Source organism: Carya illinoinensis, chromosome 12 (assembly GCF_018687715.1).
Source record: "Carya illinoinensis cultivar Pawnee chromosome 12, C.illinoinensisPawnee_v1, whole genome shotgun sequence".
Classification (NCBI taxonomy): Eukaryota; Viridiplantae; Streptophyta; class Magnoliopsida; order Fagales; family Juglandaceae; genus Carya; species Carya illinoinensis.
The window spans coordinates 13,829,396-13,844,469 of NC_056763.1; the positions used below are offsets into that span (position 1 = coordinate 13,829,396).

Below are 15,074 nucleotides of genomic sequence, written 5' to 3' on the forward strand. Positions count from 1 at the left end.
ATTCCAACCATATGTGCTACTTGTTAGGGACGTATTTCATAATTCCAATCACCGTCCTCCTGCAGCCTGAGATTAGAAAGAAAAAAGGGGATGAGAGTCCCCAAGATAACTCCAATGCCTAAGTATATCTTTTAGGAAGTTAAAGCTTGAACTATTGAACTAGAGCTTGTAGTTTTACTTGTGTTTTAGCCTTATATACTCCCCTTGTGATAGAGCACCTGTCGCTCTTCTGTGCCTGGGGTGCTTATGCCCCCCTATACATGGAGCCATGTCACCGCATTTAATTTGGTTGCTCTCACTAGTACCTCAGGTCATATCCCTCAAGGTAGGCGATGAGGTGTGGCCTCTCTCAGGACACCTTGTCAAGGATAGGATTGTTCCCTGAGCTTCTAAGTTTGTGATATCGTGTCAGGTCATTTAATGCAATTGGGCTCTCATTGTCGTCCCGGTCAGAAACGTACCTACCACACTGACCCCTAGTTTAATCATTTAATGCGACATGACTCCCCATGAGTTTTCTAAGCAGGAGCATGTCCATTGATGAGTTGTCCCGCATTCCCACGCCAATCCAGATCTCTGATGATCTACTTTGTTGGAGCCCAATTGTTCTCGTTGGGTCGTCTTGGTCTTCCCCTTTTCAAAATTACACTATTAGCCTTAATTGTTCTTATTAAAGATTGTGTTAAATTAAATTACTAAGTGGTATAGTACATGGAAGGAATTTTGTTGATTATATAATAGAGGACCGCAATGACTCAAATTGGTAGTTGATCTAACATTGATACTACAGAACTCATGTAATGTATTTTGAGGCATGAAAGTTTCCTGAAAATGAACGTGCACATTATGTTTAATTTTTTATAATAAATCCATGAATAGAAAATGCTATTTTATGGTTAATTTGTTATAACTCACTCGTGTATTTTATGCTATTTCTGAAAATGAACTTGCACATTATGGTTGTTGTAATTAGGAGAAGAAAAATTGAGGAAGAAATTAAATGGGAAAAAAACTAAGGTAATTAAGAAAATACTAAGCTGGTTATTGGCAGCAAATAAAAGGTTTCAGAAACTATATAGATAACAGATAGGTTGTGGATAGATTAGGCCTCGTAATCTTATTCATAAACAGATCCTTTTCTTCCGTTCACTTCACCCCAACTTGAATGCAAAGTAAGCTTCTTTCCCTCGAAATTTTCAAGAGCTCTCGTGAATCTTTTTCCCCAATCCCATTTCATTGCTATTCTTGAGTCTAAAATGTTTGTAAATACCGAGGGTCTTTGCCATCATCCTCCTCTTGGCTACAGGAAGCTTTCCACATTTGGACACCCCACCTTGTAGGATAGTTCCATGGTGGGGCTTCAATTCTAAGTTGCCCCCATACCAAATCACATCGTATGCTTGGTGTGCTCTTTTAACCTTTGAGCTCTTGTTGCAACCTGATATTTAATCGTCAGAAGCGATTTTCAATCAAAGATCAAGGGATCTTTGGTTCACATGGCTTCTAATGAGACCACATGTTGGTTCATGTAATCCAGTAGTCTATAAATGGTCAATCCATTCTTCAATTCCATCAAAGATTTCTGGGGTTGGCAATTTTGAACTTCGGAGGAAGGGGGTATTATTCGACATGTTGACGTGAAAGGACAATCTCTTCTTGGAATGAGATCAACTTTTGAGGATAGATTATTCAGATTTTGGAAATTCAGGGACAAAGCTGGAGTTTCCATTTGGGATTGATTCGTCCGAAATGGGCATACAGGGGAGCTTTGATTGAGAAGCCAGGTCCTTTGGTTTTGAAGAGTCGGGAATTGTTGATGGGCTTGTTGAGCATCCTCTATTGGTTGCTAAAGAGGTTATTGATTTGACGTATTTGGGGGAATATGGTTGAAGAAATATGAGAGGTTTCCTCAAACAGTTGTGTTCTTCCGCATCATCAAAGTTAGGTTTAAAGTCCTGCAGTTGGAAACTTAAGCTTGAAGGTATCAGCAACTGTGTGGGGTTGGTGTGGGATGAAAAGTTTTCTTTTTGATAAGTAAAAAAGAAAAGTTTTCTTAGCTGGTATTTCATTCCGGAGTTTCATAAAGAGCCGAGATCTATGGAGGGTGACTGACTCGGGAATGCAAGAGGCAGCAGTATAAACCTGACAAGAAAAGCATCAAGCTCCCACATTTTAAACCAGTTGAAATTATCACATAGCACTAGATTGGGACAACCATCTTGTCAGATCTTGCTATCAGATTTAACAACCCCCCAACCCCAAAAAAAAGGCCCAAGAAACTATTGGTTACTAAAAATAAATCTCCTTTCAACGTCATCAGAATCCTTCTGTAAGTGCAAATACTCGACCTGCTAAAGGTGGAGGCAATGCAGCAACAGCTTGTTGAATTTCCTAATAAATCAAAGTAGAAATTAATTACTAAATTACCATTGGTAGTAGTAGTACAAAAGGAGAAGACCACATTAGACAATAAACCATTAATAATAATTTGCCTCTCATCCTGCTCTTATAAAATTTTTAAATTTGTGATGAGTCAATAGCAGAATAAATAAGGATAACAATTCTTTTGGGCGGGCCAATTTGGTACGAAATGCATAGCACCAACCTACAAGTGAACTTTCTATTCATGGTTTGGTAGTGGAGAATTTATCAGAGAGAGAGCATAATATCTTGCTAACAGAAATAATAAATTACGAGCAGTCATAATATCTTGCAAACAGCAATGATAAATCACGATAGCAGTTTGTACAAAAATACTACAAAAATACCTCAAGTCTATAGCGAGCTGAAAAGTGTATGAGAAGGATTGCCTTGTTCTCAAACCTCTCCGCATGACTAATTATCTGGTAGAAGCTCCCCCACAAAATGAAACAAAGAGTAAGAGACTCGGAAAAATGCATCATACAAGAAAGACGTCATTGAGGCATGGAGCATGGTAGTTTCGAATTAGAAAAGTTTGGAGACTCAACCTCAGATAGATGAGTGTGTCCATAGGCTCTCGCATCCTCCACTGAAACAGAGTTATCAAGAAAGGTGCTCTGCAGTAAACAACGCATGGCAAGTAAATGGCAAGAATAACTCGGCAGAGAGAGAGAGAGAGAGAGAGAGAGAGAGACCACATTTCACATCACTCCACACTCCACACTCCATAAACAAATAGCACAGTTGTGAAAGGCTTCTTTCTGGTTTTTCCCCCTATCACAAGTGTTACTGGAGTTACTTTTGAGTGTAAAGTTCAAGTGGAGCAATAAATTAAAAATATTCTGATTAAGCCAGCTTCATTTACCAAAAGAAAAACCATCTTCTGTATAACCAACAGGAGAAAGGCCAAAAAGACAAATCAGTCTTCAATATTTACCATGTGTCCTTTGATCACTGTAAGTTCCTTTATATAATTATTCATTCATGTATGTTTGTGCGGGAATGGCTGTGGGTGGGTGTTAGTGCGTGTATGTGATTGCTGTGTGGCACGCATGTGAGAGAGAGAGAGAGCATTAGATACAAAATTCATCAAGCAAAATAAGTCTCTCTTTTTCTTTTTTTTCTTTTTTTTTTTTTTGGGCTATGCAAGTTTTTGAGGGACATCAGCCATGATAGTTTTTTTTTTTTTTTTTTTTTTTTTTTTTGGGGTGGGGGGGGGGGGGGGGGGGGTGTGGTTTGAAAAACCATTGACCCAATGGTTTCTGAAGACCATGGGTAGTGCCATTTGGCCAGAAGGCCATTGGCAAAAAATAAATAAATAAGTCGCTAAAAAGAAAGTATTTTAACAAGCAAAGTGGTTCACCTCCATAACAAGAATTCTTGATCTCAGAACATCAGTGTTATTTTGGTCAACTATGAAGTCAGACATGGTATCTCCAGTGAAAGCAATTTCTGGTGCTGTTATAGTGTATGTAATCTGAAAAAGCAATCCCAGGATTCATAAATATATGTTACAAAAGTGGGAAGAAAGGGAGATTTAGATTTGAAATTCAATGAAGGCTATGTTTCCAGAAAACCAAATGTGAAAACCTTCTGAGGATTACAGAATTAAAGAGAACAACAAGCACCAAACAAGATGTTGGGTCAAAAGTAGAGCTTTCTAATGCAAGTAGGGGTGCTACCCGCACCATACGGTGCGGGGTAGCCCCCCCCCCGCCCCCCGCCCCCGCATGGGGCGGATGGGGAAAATCCACCCCGTCCCCCGCCTCCGGTGTGCGGGGGCGGGGTACCCCGTCCCGCATGACGGGGTACGGGGTGGGGGGCCAGTCCGTCCGGCCCCCCGCACCCCCCTTCTGGGCCTTGGGCCCAGAGGCAATTTCTGGGCCGAAAATGGCCCAGACGCAATTTCTGGGCCATTTTGGGCCCAGAAATCTCAGCAATGGGCCATTTTGGGCCCATAAAATTATAAGTAAAAAACAAAAAAAAAAATTTCCGAAATTTAAAAGAAAAAAAAAAGTGTTATGAGTCTAATACGTAATAAACTAATAATAATAACTAAGCTATTACAAAATTGAAAGGCTAAACAATTACAAAATTACAAACATAAAAGTGTCCAAAGGACATTGTATCAACATTACAAATTATTGAATACAAAATTTTTACAAATCATTAAAAATTGATCATTCTAAAGAGGCTTGTCAGCTGTGGCTTGTCTTTGAGTCAAGAGGTGTGACAGTTGGGGCGGCCCGGGCTTGAACACATTTTTATGTTGCAGAGGTGCTAGACGTCTCATGTGTTACTACAAAAATTAATATTAAAATTAATAACGATGAAATGGAAATGAATATAAAAAAATTAAAATAATAAAATAAAAAATAATTACCAGGTGGTCCAGATCCAGACTGATCACCACCCTCATCGGTCTCCTTAAAATCTAAAATATCCGGAACATGAATATCCTTTCCTATCGTCCAACTCTGTGTGCATATCAATGCCTCTACAGTTGTAGGAGACAATGAACTACGGAAAGGATCCAATATACGACCTCCGGTACTAAAGGCTGACTCTGAGGCAACGGTGCTAATAGGGATGGCCAAAATACAGCGGGCAATCTCAGAAATGATGGGATATTTCTTTGAGGCATTCTTCCACCATCCTAATATATCCCAATGATCATCATCATCTTGGACCATATCCGCTGACAAATAGTTGTCTAACTCAGAAACGACCTCCGTAGATTGATGGACTAGTGTGGGATTCTGTGCGAGGGTCTTAGTCCACGGCATTCTGCGCTTCTTTGTAGGAGGCCCGGTCACGATGTCTGTAGAAGGAGTTGGGGTCGGTGTATGTGTCTTCGATGTAGTACCACCCTTAATTGCCATAAACTCGTCATACAATTTTTTCAGGGTATCTCGGGCCAATTCACCAATAATGTCAGTCCATACCTGATCGTGAACAAGTCCCAACCCATATAACAAGCCTGAAACTTTAAGACGGGGATCAAGAATAACAGCCACATATAAGAAAATATTCATTCTAGTCAAATCTCCCCAATACTTGTCATATTTTAGCATCATGGAACTTGCCATCCCCCTCATCCTTTCATTGGAACCCCTACGCATATCTTCTAATTCTTCTTTTACCCTACATATTTGTTGACAAAACCCATGGGATGTAGGGTACAAAGAACCAGATATATTCAACGTGACATCATAAAATAATCCAAGAAAATCAACGAAAGTAGAAACTACCACCCAATCATCATCATTAGGCTTTCGTGATCCCCCGTGCTCATCAAAGTATTTGACATATTGGATGTCTTCATCACCCAATAATTGAAAGGCTGCCTTATATTCCTGGGCCGCCTCCAACATCAAGAAGGTTGAGTTCCATCTGGTAGGAACATCAGTACAAAGACCCTTCTTCGATGTTATGCCCGCAGCCTTTGCAGCAACTTTGAATTTCTCCAATCTTGAAGGAGAAGACCTCACCCATTTCACAGCCATTCTAACTCGGGCAACCGAGTCATCAACATCTTTCAACCCCTCAGTCACAATTAAATTCAAAATATGTGCAGCACATCTAACATGCAAGTATTCACCACCCAAGAATGTCTTATTTGCATCTTTAAGATAATTCTTTAGATATCCCAATGCGACATCATTAGAGGACGCATTATCAACTGACACAGACAAAACCTTTTCCAACCCCCACTCCTTTATTGCGGCCTCCAATGCCTTCCCAATCGTCTCACCCCTATGATCAGTTATTTGACAAAATTTAATAATCTTTTTGTGCAGAACCCAATCAGCATCAACAAAATGCACAGTCAACGACATGTAATTCATATTTTGGATAGAAGTCCAAGTATCGGTAGTGAGGCAAACTACCAAACCCGTGAGTTGGCCCCTCAAAACATCTTTATCACGAAGGTACATCTTCTTAATATCCTTTGCCACGGTGTGACGAGAAGGAAGTACAAATCTGGGTTCCAACTCTTGGACAAATTCTTGGAACCCTTTACCCTCCACAAATTGAAAAGGCAGCTCGTCCATGATAATCATACGAGCTAACTTCCTTCTACACTCATCGGGGTTATACTTCGTATACCCCTTCAATGTTGGCCCCCCGGCCCCACTACTCCCATCAGCCATTTTAATATCTAGTCTAGATTGGCCCTTCTCTACTAAGGATTTTAATATTGGACTCTTCTTGCATTGTTCCTCTAGATGGACCTTCAGATGGGATGTACCATGTTTCTTATAGTGACATCCATACATTTTCCCACAGTGATTACATTTAGCTTGTGGGTTGTTGGGGTCCCCACCCTCTAGTTTGGTAAAGTGTTGCCAAACTATAGATACAGGTTTCTTGCCCTGTGTGGGCTTCGGAGCAGGGCAAGGTGTACTCGTTATAGGGGTAGGAGTAGGGTTAGTTTCTGGGGTAGGGGTGTTGGCTGGGGAAGGTGAGCTATCACTGAAATCCGAAGACATTCCTGATTTTCCAACAAAAAAAAAAAAAAAAAAATTTCAAGAAACAATCCAACACAATCAAAGTGCAATTCAAACTACATTCATAACTATTATATATAATGATGATAGTTAATAGGCCATGTTAATAGGCATTATTTTAATAGGCCATGTTAATAGGCATTATTTTAATAGGCCACTTTAAAATAGGCATTATTTTAATAGGCCACTTTAAAATACATTTTTTAATAGGCATTATATTATTTTGTTCTCTCATTTTTACTTTTCATATATTTAATTTTATAAAATTCATTTCTTAATAGTTACTGACATTAATATTAGTATATTGGTATATTTTTTAATTTTTTAAAATCTTGAAAGATGTTTAAAAAATATGAAAATGAGATATATGTTAAAAAAAATAGTTTATTTACCACATGACAAAAGAAATAATAATTTATGACAGAAAAATATATATTTTTTTATGGATATATTAAATCTGTGTAGAGAAGCTGTACTTTGTTTATTGGATGTATGTGCAGAATGAGATGATTTGACAAAAATGACTTATTTCCTTCAATTTCAGATTGACCCCTATTAGATCCGATTAGTTTCACTTTAATAAGAAAATTTATTTTAAATATTATAATATTTTCATCTCTTAATTTTTGTCCAATCATTTATCTCTATTCCAATTTCCAACGTCTAAAAATAATAACAATAAAAGCAACATTCATAAATCATAACAAGTAACAACTCAAAAAATGCAACTCTGATAAAAATACATTTAAAACTTTTCAACTCTGATAAAAATGCAACTCTGATAGAATTTCAGAACAATAATTTTGATTTAGGGGTTGAAACCCCTAAATCAAATTAGGGTTTCGGATTGGAACCCCAATCCGAAACCCTAAATTGATTTAGGGGTTGAAACCTAAATCAATTTAGGGTTTCGGATTGGGGTTCCCAATCCGAAACCCTAATTTTGATTTAGGGGTTGAAATTGATAGGGGTTTCAACCCCTAATTCAAAATTAGGGTTTCGGATTGGAACCCCAATCCGAAACCCTAAATTGATTTAGGGTTTCAACCCCTAAATCAAAATTAGGGTTTCGGATTGGGGTTCCAATCCGAAACCCTAACCCCTAAATTGATTTAGGGGTTTCAATCATGAAACCCCTAAATCAATTTAGGGGTCCGAATCACAATGAAATTAACCAAAAAAAAAAAAAAAACAGAGCATTCAATCGGGAATCCAAACAATCACACAATCCGAAGACATCCACAGCACACAATCCAAACAATCCCATCCTCCATCTCCGATTCAACCCCATCCTACCTCCAATCTCCGATCAAAACTAAAAAAAAAATAAAAAATAATAACCAAACGGAGAAAATCAAAAGGGGAGGAGAAATGTTACCGTGCGGCGTGCGGCGTGCGTCCGGCCTCGTGCGTCGTGCGAGAGAGAGGGATGATGGAATACGTGCGGCGGCCGGACTGGTTGCCGGTGGGAGGAGGGAACACCGAATGGATTAGGCCGAAGGGGGTGAAGCCGTGAAGGGACTCGGGAGGGGAGGGGAGGGGAATCAGGGGATCGGGGGGGGGGGGGGCTGGGTTATGGGTTAGGGTATTTAGAGAAACGGCGCCGTTTTGTGGTGGACAAAACGGCGCCGTTTCAATTAGTGGGTTAAATTATTAACCCACTAATTGAAACGGCGCCGTTTTGTCCACCACAAAACGGCGCCGTTTCTCTTATATAACTTATATATATATAATATATATAATATATTATATATTTATATTATATATATATATAGAGATGCGGGGCGGGGGAAACACGGACCGGGGGGGGTCCGTATCCGTCCCCCGCCTCCGCTGGGGGTGGGGATACGGGCCGGGGCCCCCCGCCCCGGCCCTAACGGTGCGGGGCACCCCGCCCCGCCTATGCGGGGGCGGGGCGAACGGGGCGGGGCAGCGGGTTCCGGGGCCCCGCTGCCCACCCCTAAATGCAAGCATCTATCAACCATGTCATAAAGTTTCAACATATTTGCAAGAACTTTTTCACAACAATATTTCTCCTCAATATCGCAAAAGCAAATAACATATCTCCACATACTCAAATTATGGCCCGTAAAACTCTGCGCTAATTTTACTTAACACAGTAAATAAAATAAAATCTAAGCTTATTTTCATATCAAATAATTTTAACAAGAAAAGTGTTCGTCCATAACAGGGAAGATCTTCCTGCCACGATTGGTTTTCCATGTCCTGCTTCTAGTTCTCTCCTCATTGAACTAACAGCAGAAAAGAACAATATTGCAACAAAGAAGTGCTGGAAAAGTAATATAAAATTGCAATATAAATATTATCAAAAAGTAAAGGCAGCAAATTACCAATCAGATATTATTGATAAGAGTTTATGAAGGCAACTGCCAAGACAGACCTCCACACCTGATGACTTCAAATTTTTAATCTCATTCCCAGAAAGGCCAACGTACTCCTGCTTAAGTTTCTGTCTTATAGAGTAAACTACATAACCCTACCATGAGCATTCAAAGTCATTAAATTAGGATAGTGCAAGTATATACCAACAAGTTAGCATCTACAGAAAAAAATTTAATTAGGATACCTGGCTAGGTATGGCATGGTAAGTCTGAAAAGCTCTTACTTTGAGGTCTTTTCTCAAGTAAAACTCTTCTCCTGCGAAAGCATTATGAGCATGACTTACAATTATTCAAGGAGAAGAGAGCAGACGATACCAAAATCTCAGTTGCAGAAATAATTTATTTGAAGATAAACCATTACCAACATCCAAGCCGATCAGATTGTGCTTCAACTCTGATTGGTCCATTCTTCTGTGCACTTCAAAGAGTTGTTCGACATCTTTCTTTATACATTTTGGTACAAGGATTGTAGGTGGCTTCATGCTGAATAAGCCGCGAGTTGCAACATACATGGGAAGTCCTCCCTGCAAATTTATGAAATCATGAGTAACTCAAGTAATATCAATAAAGGCAATTATACAGATCAAGAATATTTTTTAAAAAAAAAAAGAAGAAACTTCGTGTGATCCAAACTAACCAAGAGAAATAAAAATTGCAATTTCTAACATGGAAAGTTCAATAAAAGTACCAAGAAGATAGGACAAACACCTTTTCCTGGATTTTGTTTCTGGATGAATGGAAGAAGGAAGGTTTGCCTTGTTTGATATTTTAGATGTAATATTGAGAATTTGACAGTTGTCCTAAAGAATTGATAATTTTTTGCATTGATGGACACATAAATACCATGCCCTAACATCAGATTATGCTTGAAAGGTTCATCAAAGACACGCACTTCACATAAAATAATAATAATAATAAAATAAATAATAAATAAATAATTTAAAAAAAAAAAAAAACATTGTCTTCTACAAACATATGAAAATTGATGCTTCAGTTGAATTCCAAGTAAAACCATTTAAACACTAGCTGAGGATAGGAACAAAAAATTAGACAGATAAATTTTACTACAGATCTGACTTTAACACAGTATTATTAGATTAAAGAACAAACTCTACAGAAGAAGTTTTCAATATGTAAGAAAACTGTAACATGATCTCTAGTAAGAAATTATTAACATGATCTCTTGAACGGAGGTATATGGCAGGGAATGATCAGTCTACCACTTGTTTGCTTTAGCCCTGCCACAACCTCTAGGATGAAAATATGACTAAATCACAGAGCATGGAGAAGAAGAGAAAAAAAAGGAAGAAGAAGAAAGGCTTAGGCATTATAAATAAGATAAAGATCCTCGGCTCTTAGAAATCTTGCAGTTAAAACTCAAATATAGGATAATCCTTAAAATCTTAGTTCCCAATTCATTCAAAACACAATACCAAAACAATGCTTAACCTCAACAATCCAACCCAACATTCCATACCACCACACTCTTTGGTTCACTATTCCTTATTTACAATGGGGACCTAGAATAACCAAGAAAAAAACACAAATAATGTCAATACGTACATAGTATTTACTATCTAACCACTCTAAATTATCAGAGGTCCAAAGCACAAAATAAAAAGCTCCAAAAACATCAAAACAAAAGTGTAGCAAACCCCAAATTAAAAGTGTAGACATCAAAATAAAACGTAAACGATACGGTTCCAGTTTTCAAGAGCAACCAAAAAAACTAGAAACGGTAAAGAAAGCACAAAAGGGACTCACAATGTGGTCCATGTGGGCGTGGGATATGCAGAGGAAGTCGTGGCTTATAGCTTGCTGGGGGAAACGGCCAATATCGAAGGCCAATTTGAGAGTGGGGAACATTACACAGGTTTCGTGGCCTGCAATTGACAGACCCTTCACCGGGTACCCTTCGATGTTCATGGCACCCTTCGTCTTATCTGAGCCCGAGCCCGAGGTTCCTCCTGTCCCCATAAAGCAAAATTGGAGCACCGAGCAAGGGATAGAATGTTGAGAGGATGCTGCAGGGTTTTCAGATGAGTATGAAGTTGCCCTTAACTATAAGTTCTCAAATAGTTAACTTCAACATGAATGAGTTATTGATACAAGTCAACATTAGCAAAACCCAAGAAACAAGTGAATATTATTAAAGTCAAAGTTGCACCACAATCACATCTACTTCCAGAACACTAGAAGGAAAGAACTAATCTCACATTTCCCATGCATTGGAAGGCTATGCCTACTGTCATCATCAACGAGGGAATTGTTTAAAAATTTTGAAATGATGGAAGGCTATGCCTATTGCAGATGCAGATGCAGATTGCAGATACATACGGATGACTCAGTCTGCGGTACTAAGGCTATGCCTATTGCAAAGGCAGATGTAGATTCCATGCAAGGAAGAACATTTATCCAATTTTAAACCCAAGAAACAAGAATGAACAGCAGTCCTATACAATTTTGACATTTTCTTTTCTACTCTCTAGTAGATGCATACTTTACAACATGTAAATGAATGAGGAGGAGTAAATTGCTCTGCCAAAAAGATATCTTGAGATGCCAAGAACCATGAAATTTCAAAATGCATAAATGTAACATATAGACAGAACCATTACAAACAAAAAACTCATTCTACAAAGTGTGTATTAGTTCCATCTCCAAACATGTGAATTCAAATGTTTCAAATAAACCATCAAAAGAGATGCAAGAATTTGAAGTTTCATAAAAGGAACGCAATTGCACACTCACACAATCCTAGTCATGGTAACAGAATATAATTATCATTCCTTTCAGCCAACAAAACCCAAACATAAAAATAACGAAGTCGATCAAGTAATGAAGCTTTAAACCATCAATGACCAAACAAAAATCAATAACCTTAACTCCGTTGGGTAATAGAGATAATATTGGAAACTAAAACACATTTGACTTTTTTTTTTTTTTTTTTGATAGGTAAAACACATTATGATTATGACCCGTCAATAATTCCTTATATCAGAGCCAAATAAATTTGTTTAACTAGTATATGCCTGATACAACCACGTAGCTAAGTTAGCATGAATCGTTTCAATCAGAGACGATAACATCAAAAAGAAAGTACAAAGAAAACATCGTTTCCTCAATCTTCTCCACAATTTTCTCAGCGGCCAAGAAAATTACAGGGTTTCGAATTATACAGTTGACTTCAATAAGAGTTGTCAACTACCTGAAAATAAATAAAAACGAATCTAAAAATCTTTGTATTGAAAATACCTGAGATAGAAAATCTGAAGGACCCAAGAAACCCTAGAACCAGACCCGCGAGCTTCAGGTCACCAAGTGTTGCAGTCTGTGTGAGAGAAGATGAAGAGAAAAAGAAAGTGTTGCAGTCAGCGATTGGGAATTTGGGAGGGAAAAAGGAGATGATGCGATTCGGCGTAGAGAAGAAGAAGAGAAAAAGAAAGAGAAATGGGGGAGCAGAATTTCGAGCGAAGAAAAGAGACGTTAGAAGCAGCGAAAATAATCAAATAATGATTGGTCTTGCATCTTGCTACAGGCCAAATTTAAAAAATAGATAGAATTATTGTAGTTCAAAATTTCAGCTAAAGTAGATCAATTTTAACACTTTTAGCTAAAATTTGATCAGCCAATATCAGTGTTCTTACCACAATAGGTAGGGGTGTAAAATAAAATCGGTGATCAGATAAATTCGATAGGACTAGACTAAACCAGTGATATCAGTCTGGTCCTGAGTTTGATTCAGTTTGGTACCAGTTTTATTTTTTTTAAAATTAGTTAAAATCGATTTGGTTCTAATTTTATATAATTTTTTTATTATATATAATTTTTATATATAAAATATTTTTATATTATATGATAAATTACTATTTAATATAATATTAAATTTTAAAATCTTATATCATTTTATTTATTATATTAATAGTTATATTAATATTATATCACTATATATTATAATATACTATAATATATCACTATAGTATTATATACTATAATATATTATACTATATATATAATATATAATACAGTATATTAAAATCGAAAAACCAGACCGAAGCTGACTAGAAACCTGTAAAACTGAAGTACTGGTTTAAGAGGGTTATCGTTGTATAATTGATTTTGAAAAATGCAAAACCGATGCATACCAATTCAATCCTAAATTTTGTCCAAAATTGGATCGAACCAGACTGATTACACTCCTATATAGGGGTGAAAGGCAGTCGATTGCGGTCCAAGGAAGTGGGAATTTTTGGTCTTCAGTACAGTCCCGACTAGACCGATCGAATAGGGAAATGAGAATTTTTATTTTTTAATTTTTTATATATATTACTTTATAATTGTATAATTAATTATGTAATTTTCATTTAAGCTATTCCCATTTATAATATAAAATTTTAAATATGTAATTACAAATTAATATTCTATTAATTAACTAATGTATATTATCAATTAACCTATCACCAATTCACTATTAACTAATTACTAACATCAACATCTATGATCTAATTAAATTTCTTAGATAAAAATTTTGTAAAATACCTAACTATTATATATTATCTGGGATACGAATATTGGCTATTATATATTGAAAAAATACAAATCATCAAGTAGCACATATTTTGGTTACAGGTTTCGCTGGCTAATTAAAGGGCTGGTGGGATCATTATCTTTGATAAGAATAAAGAATAAGAATATTAAATTAGTATAAATATGATGAAAATACTCAAGAAACTAAAACAGATAATGGTACACCTATAAAAGATGTTGTTAATACTTTAATATTTATACTAACCAAATACTTTGTTGGTGATCCTATTCAATTTCAAGAAAAAACTAATGATTTATTAATCAATTGAATATGTCCTCAATTATCTTATTTTAGATGGTATAAAGGTGTATTTCCAACTAAAGTTATAATTAGAAATGATTGTCAACAACCATATTGGAAGGAAATTTTCATAGTCGGACTTCTATATTACTTCGCCCATATGGTACAAGAATCATTAGAAAACCAGATGGTACTATTGATTTTATTAATCTCACATATGGTGATATAATAACTATTATTAATAAAACTGGTCTAATTATGTGTAATGATCTAAAATAAAAAAAGCAAATGGATAAAAAAAAAAAAAAAAAAATTTGCTAAGAAAGAGTTAGGTACATTTTGTGAACAGTTTATGTACTATCTGCTCCTTCTTTCTTCTTTTTAATTTATGAGTCTCGATCTACATGTTAAACTTCGGTCTACGTGTTGAGCCTCGTTATACGTATCAAGTTTCGATTTACGTGCTGAGCCTTATCCTAAGTGTTGTACCTTGATGGTGTGTTCCAAAAGTTATCCATCAGATTTCAAAGTAAGATAGATATTTTAAAACTTACGGATATATTAAATTTCAGTATTATTAGATAAGCTTGTTTTTAAAGTAACACAATTGTAATGTTTTAATGAGTTCTGAAAATATTATAATTGTGGATAATTACTTATACTAAATATTTTAGTTGTTTAAAATATTCAGAGGTTTAACTTTACGTTGAAAACTCTTATTTAATTTAAATGATTTTATTGTCTTTGAGTAATTAACGATACTTTATCATTTTTAATAATGATGAAGAAATATTATTTTATAAACTTTAGTTTATAAAATAATATTCTATCTTAATTTATCTCAGTTTTTTATTTTAAATAAAATACTTACGCGTTTTCAAATCAGTATTTAAATTCATCGTTAGATCATTT

The 15,074-nt window shown here is 36.4% G+C and overlaps 1 protein-coding gene across 4 annotated transcripts; it reads right to left on the reverse strand.

The window, feature by feature from the left end:
- Positions 1 to 2,137: 2,137 nt before the first annotated feature.
- Positions 2,138 to 12,865, reverse strand: LOC122290351 (tRNase Z TRZ1). 4 transcript variants are annotated; one of them, XR_006236364.1, is made up of 10 exons: positions 12,590 to 12,865; positions 11,099 to 11,358; positions 9,696 to 9,858; positions 9,520 to 9,590; positions 9,334 to 9,429; positions 3,785 to 3,898; positions 3,117 to 3,195; positions 2,970 to 3,038; positions 2,769 to 2,843; positions 2,323 to 2,391 (listed from the first exon to the last, which is right to left on the reverse strand). XR_006236364.1 is itself a non-coding variant. In XM_043097990.1 (9 exons), exons 2-9 carry the CDS (start codon positions 11,309 to 11,311, stop codon positions 2,317 to 2,319), a joined length of 876 nt encoding a protein of 291 aa, XP_042953924.1. In that variant the 5' UTR covers positions 11,312 to 11,358; positions 12,590 to 12,862; the 3' UTR covers positions 2,138 to 2,316. The 4 variants fall into 4 exon arrangements, 2 of the variants coding, with proteins under 2 accessions (XP_042953924.1, XP_042953925.1); XM_043097990.1 differs by lacking the exon at positions 3,117 to 3,195 and having other exon boundaries at positions 2,138 to 2,391; positions 12,590 to 12,862; XR_006236365.1 differs by lacking the exon at positions 2,323 to 2,391 and having other exon boundaries at positions 3,120 to 3,195.
- Between the last annotated feature and the right edge of the window lie 2,209 nt (positions 12,866 to 15,074).

Coding starts and splice junctions, on each gene's coding strand:
- LOC122290351 (XM_043097990.1), bottom strand. CDS start 11,311: ATGGGGACAGGAGGAACCTCGGGCTCGGGCTCAGATAAGACGAAGGGT. Junction 9,859..11,098: donor ACGCCCACATGGACCACATT/GTGAGTCCCTTT, acceptor ATAAATTTGCAG/GGAGGACTTCCCATGTATGT. Junction 9,591..9,695: donor TCTGATCGGCTTGGATGTTG/GTAATGGTTTAT, acceptor ATGCTTTCGCAG/GAGAAGAGTTTTACTTGAGA.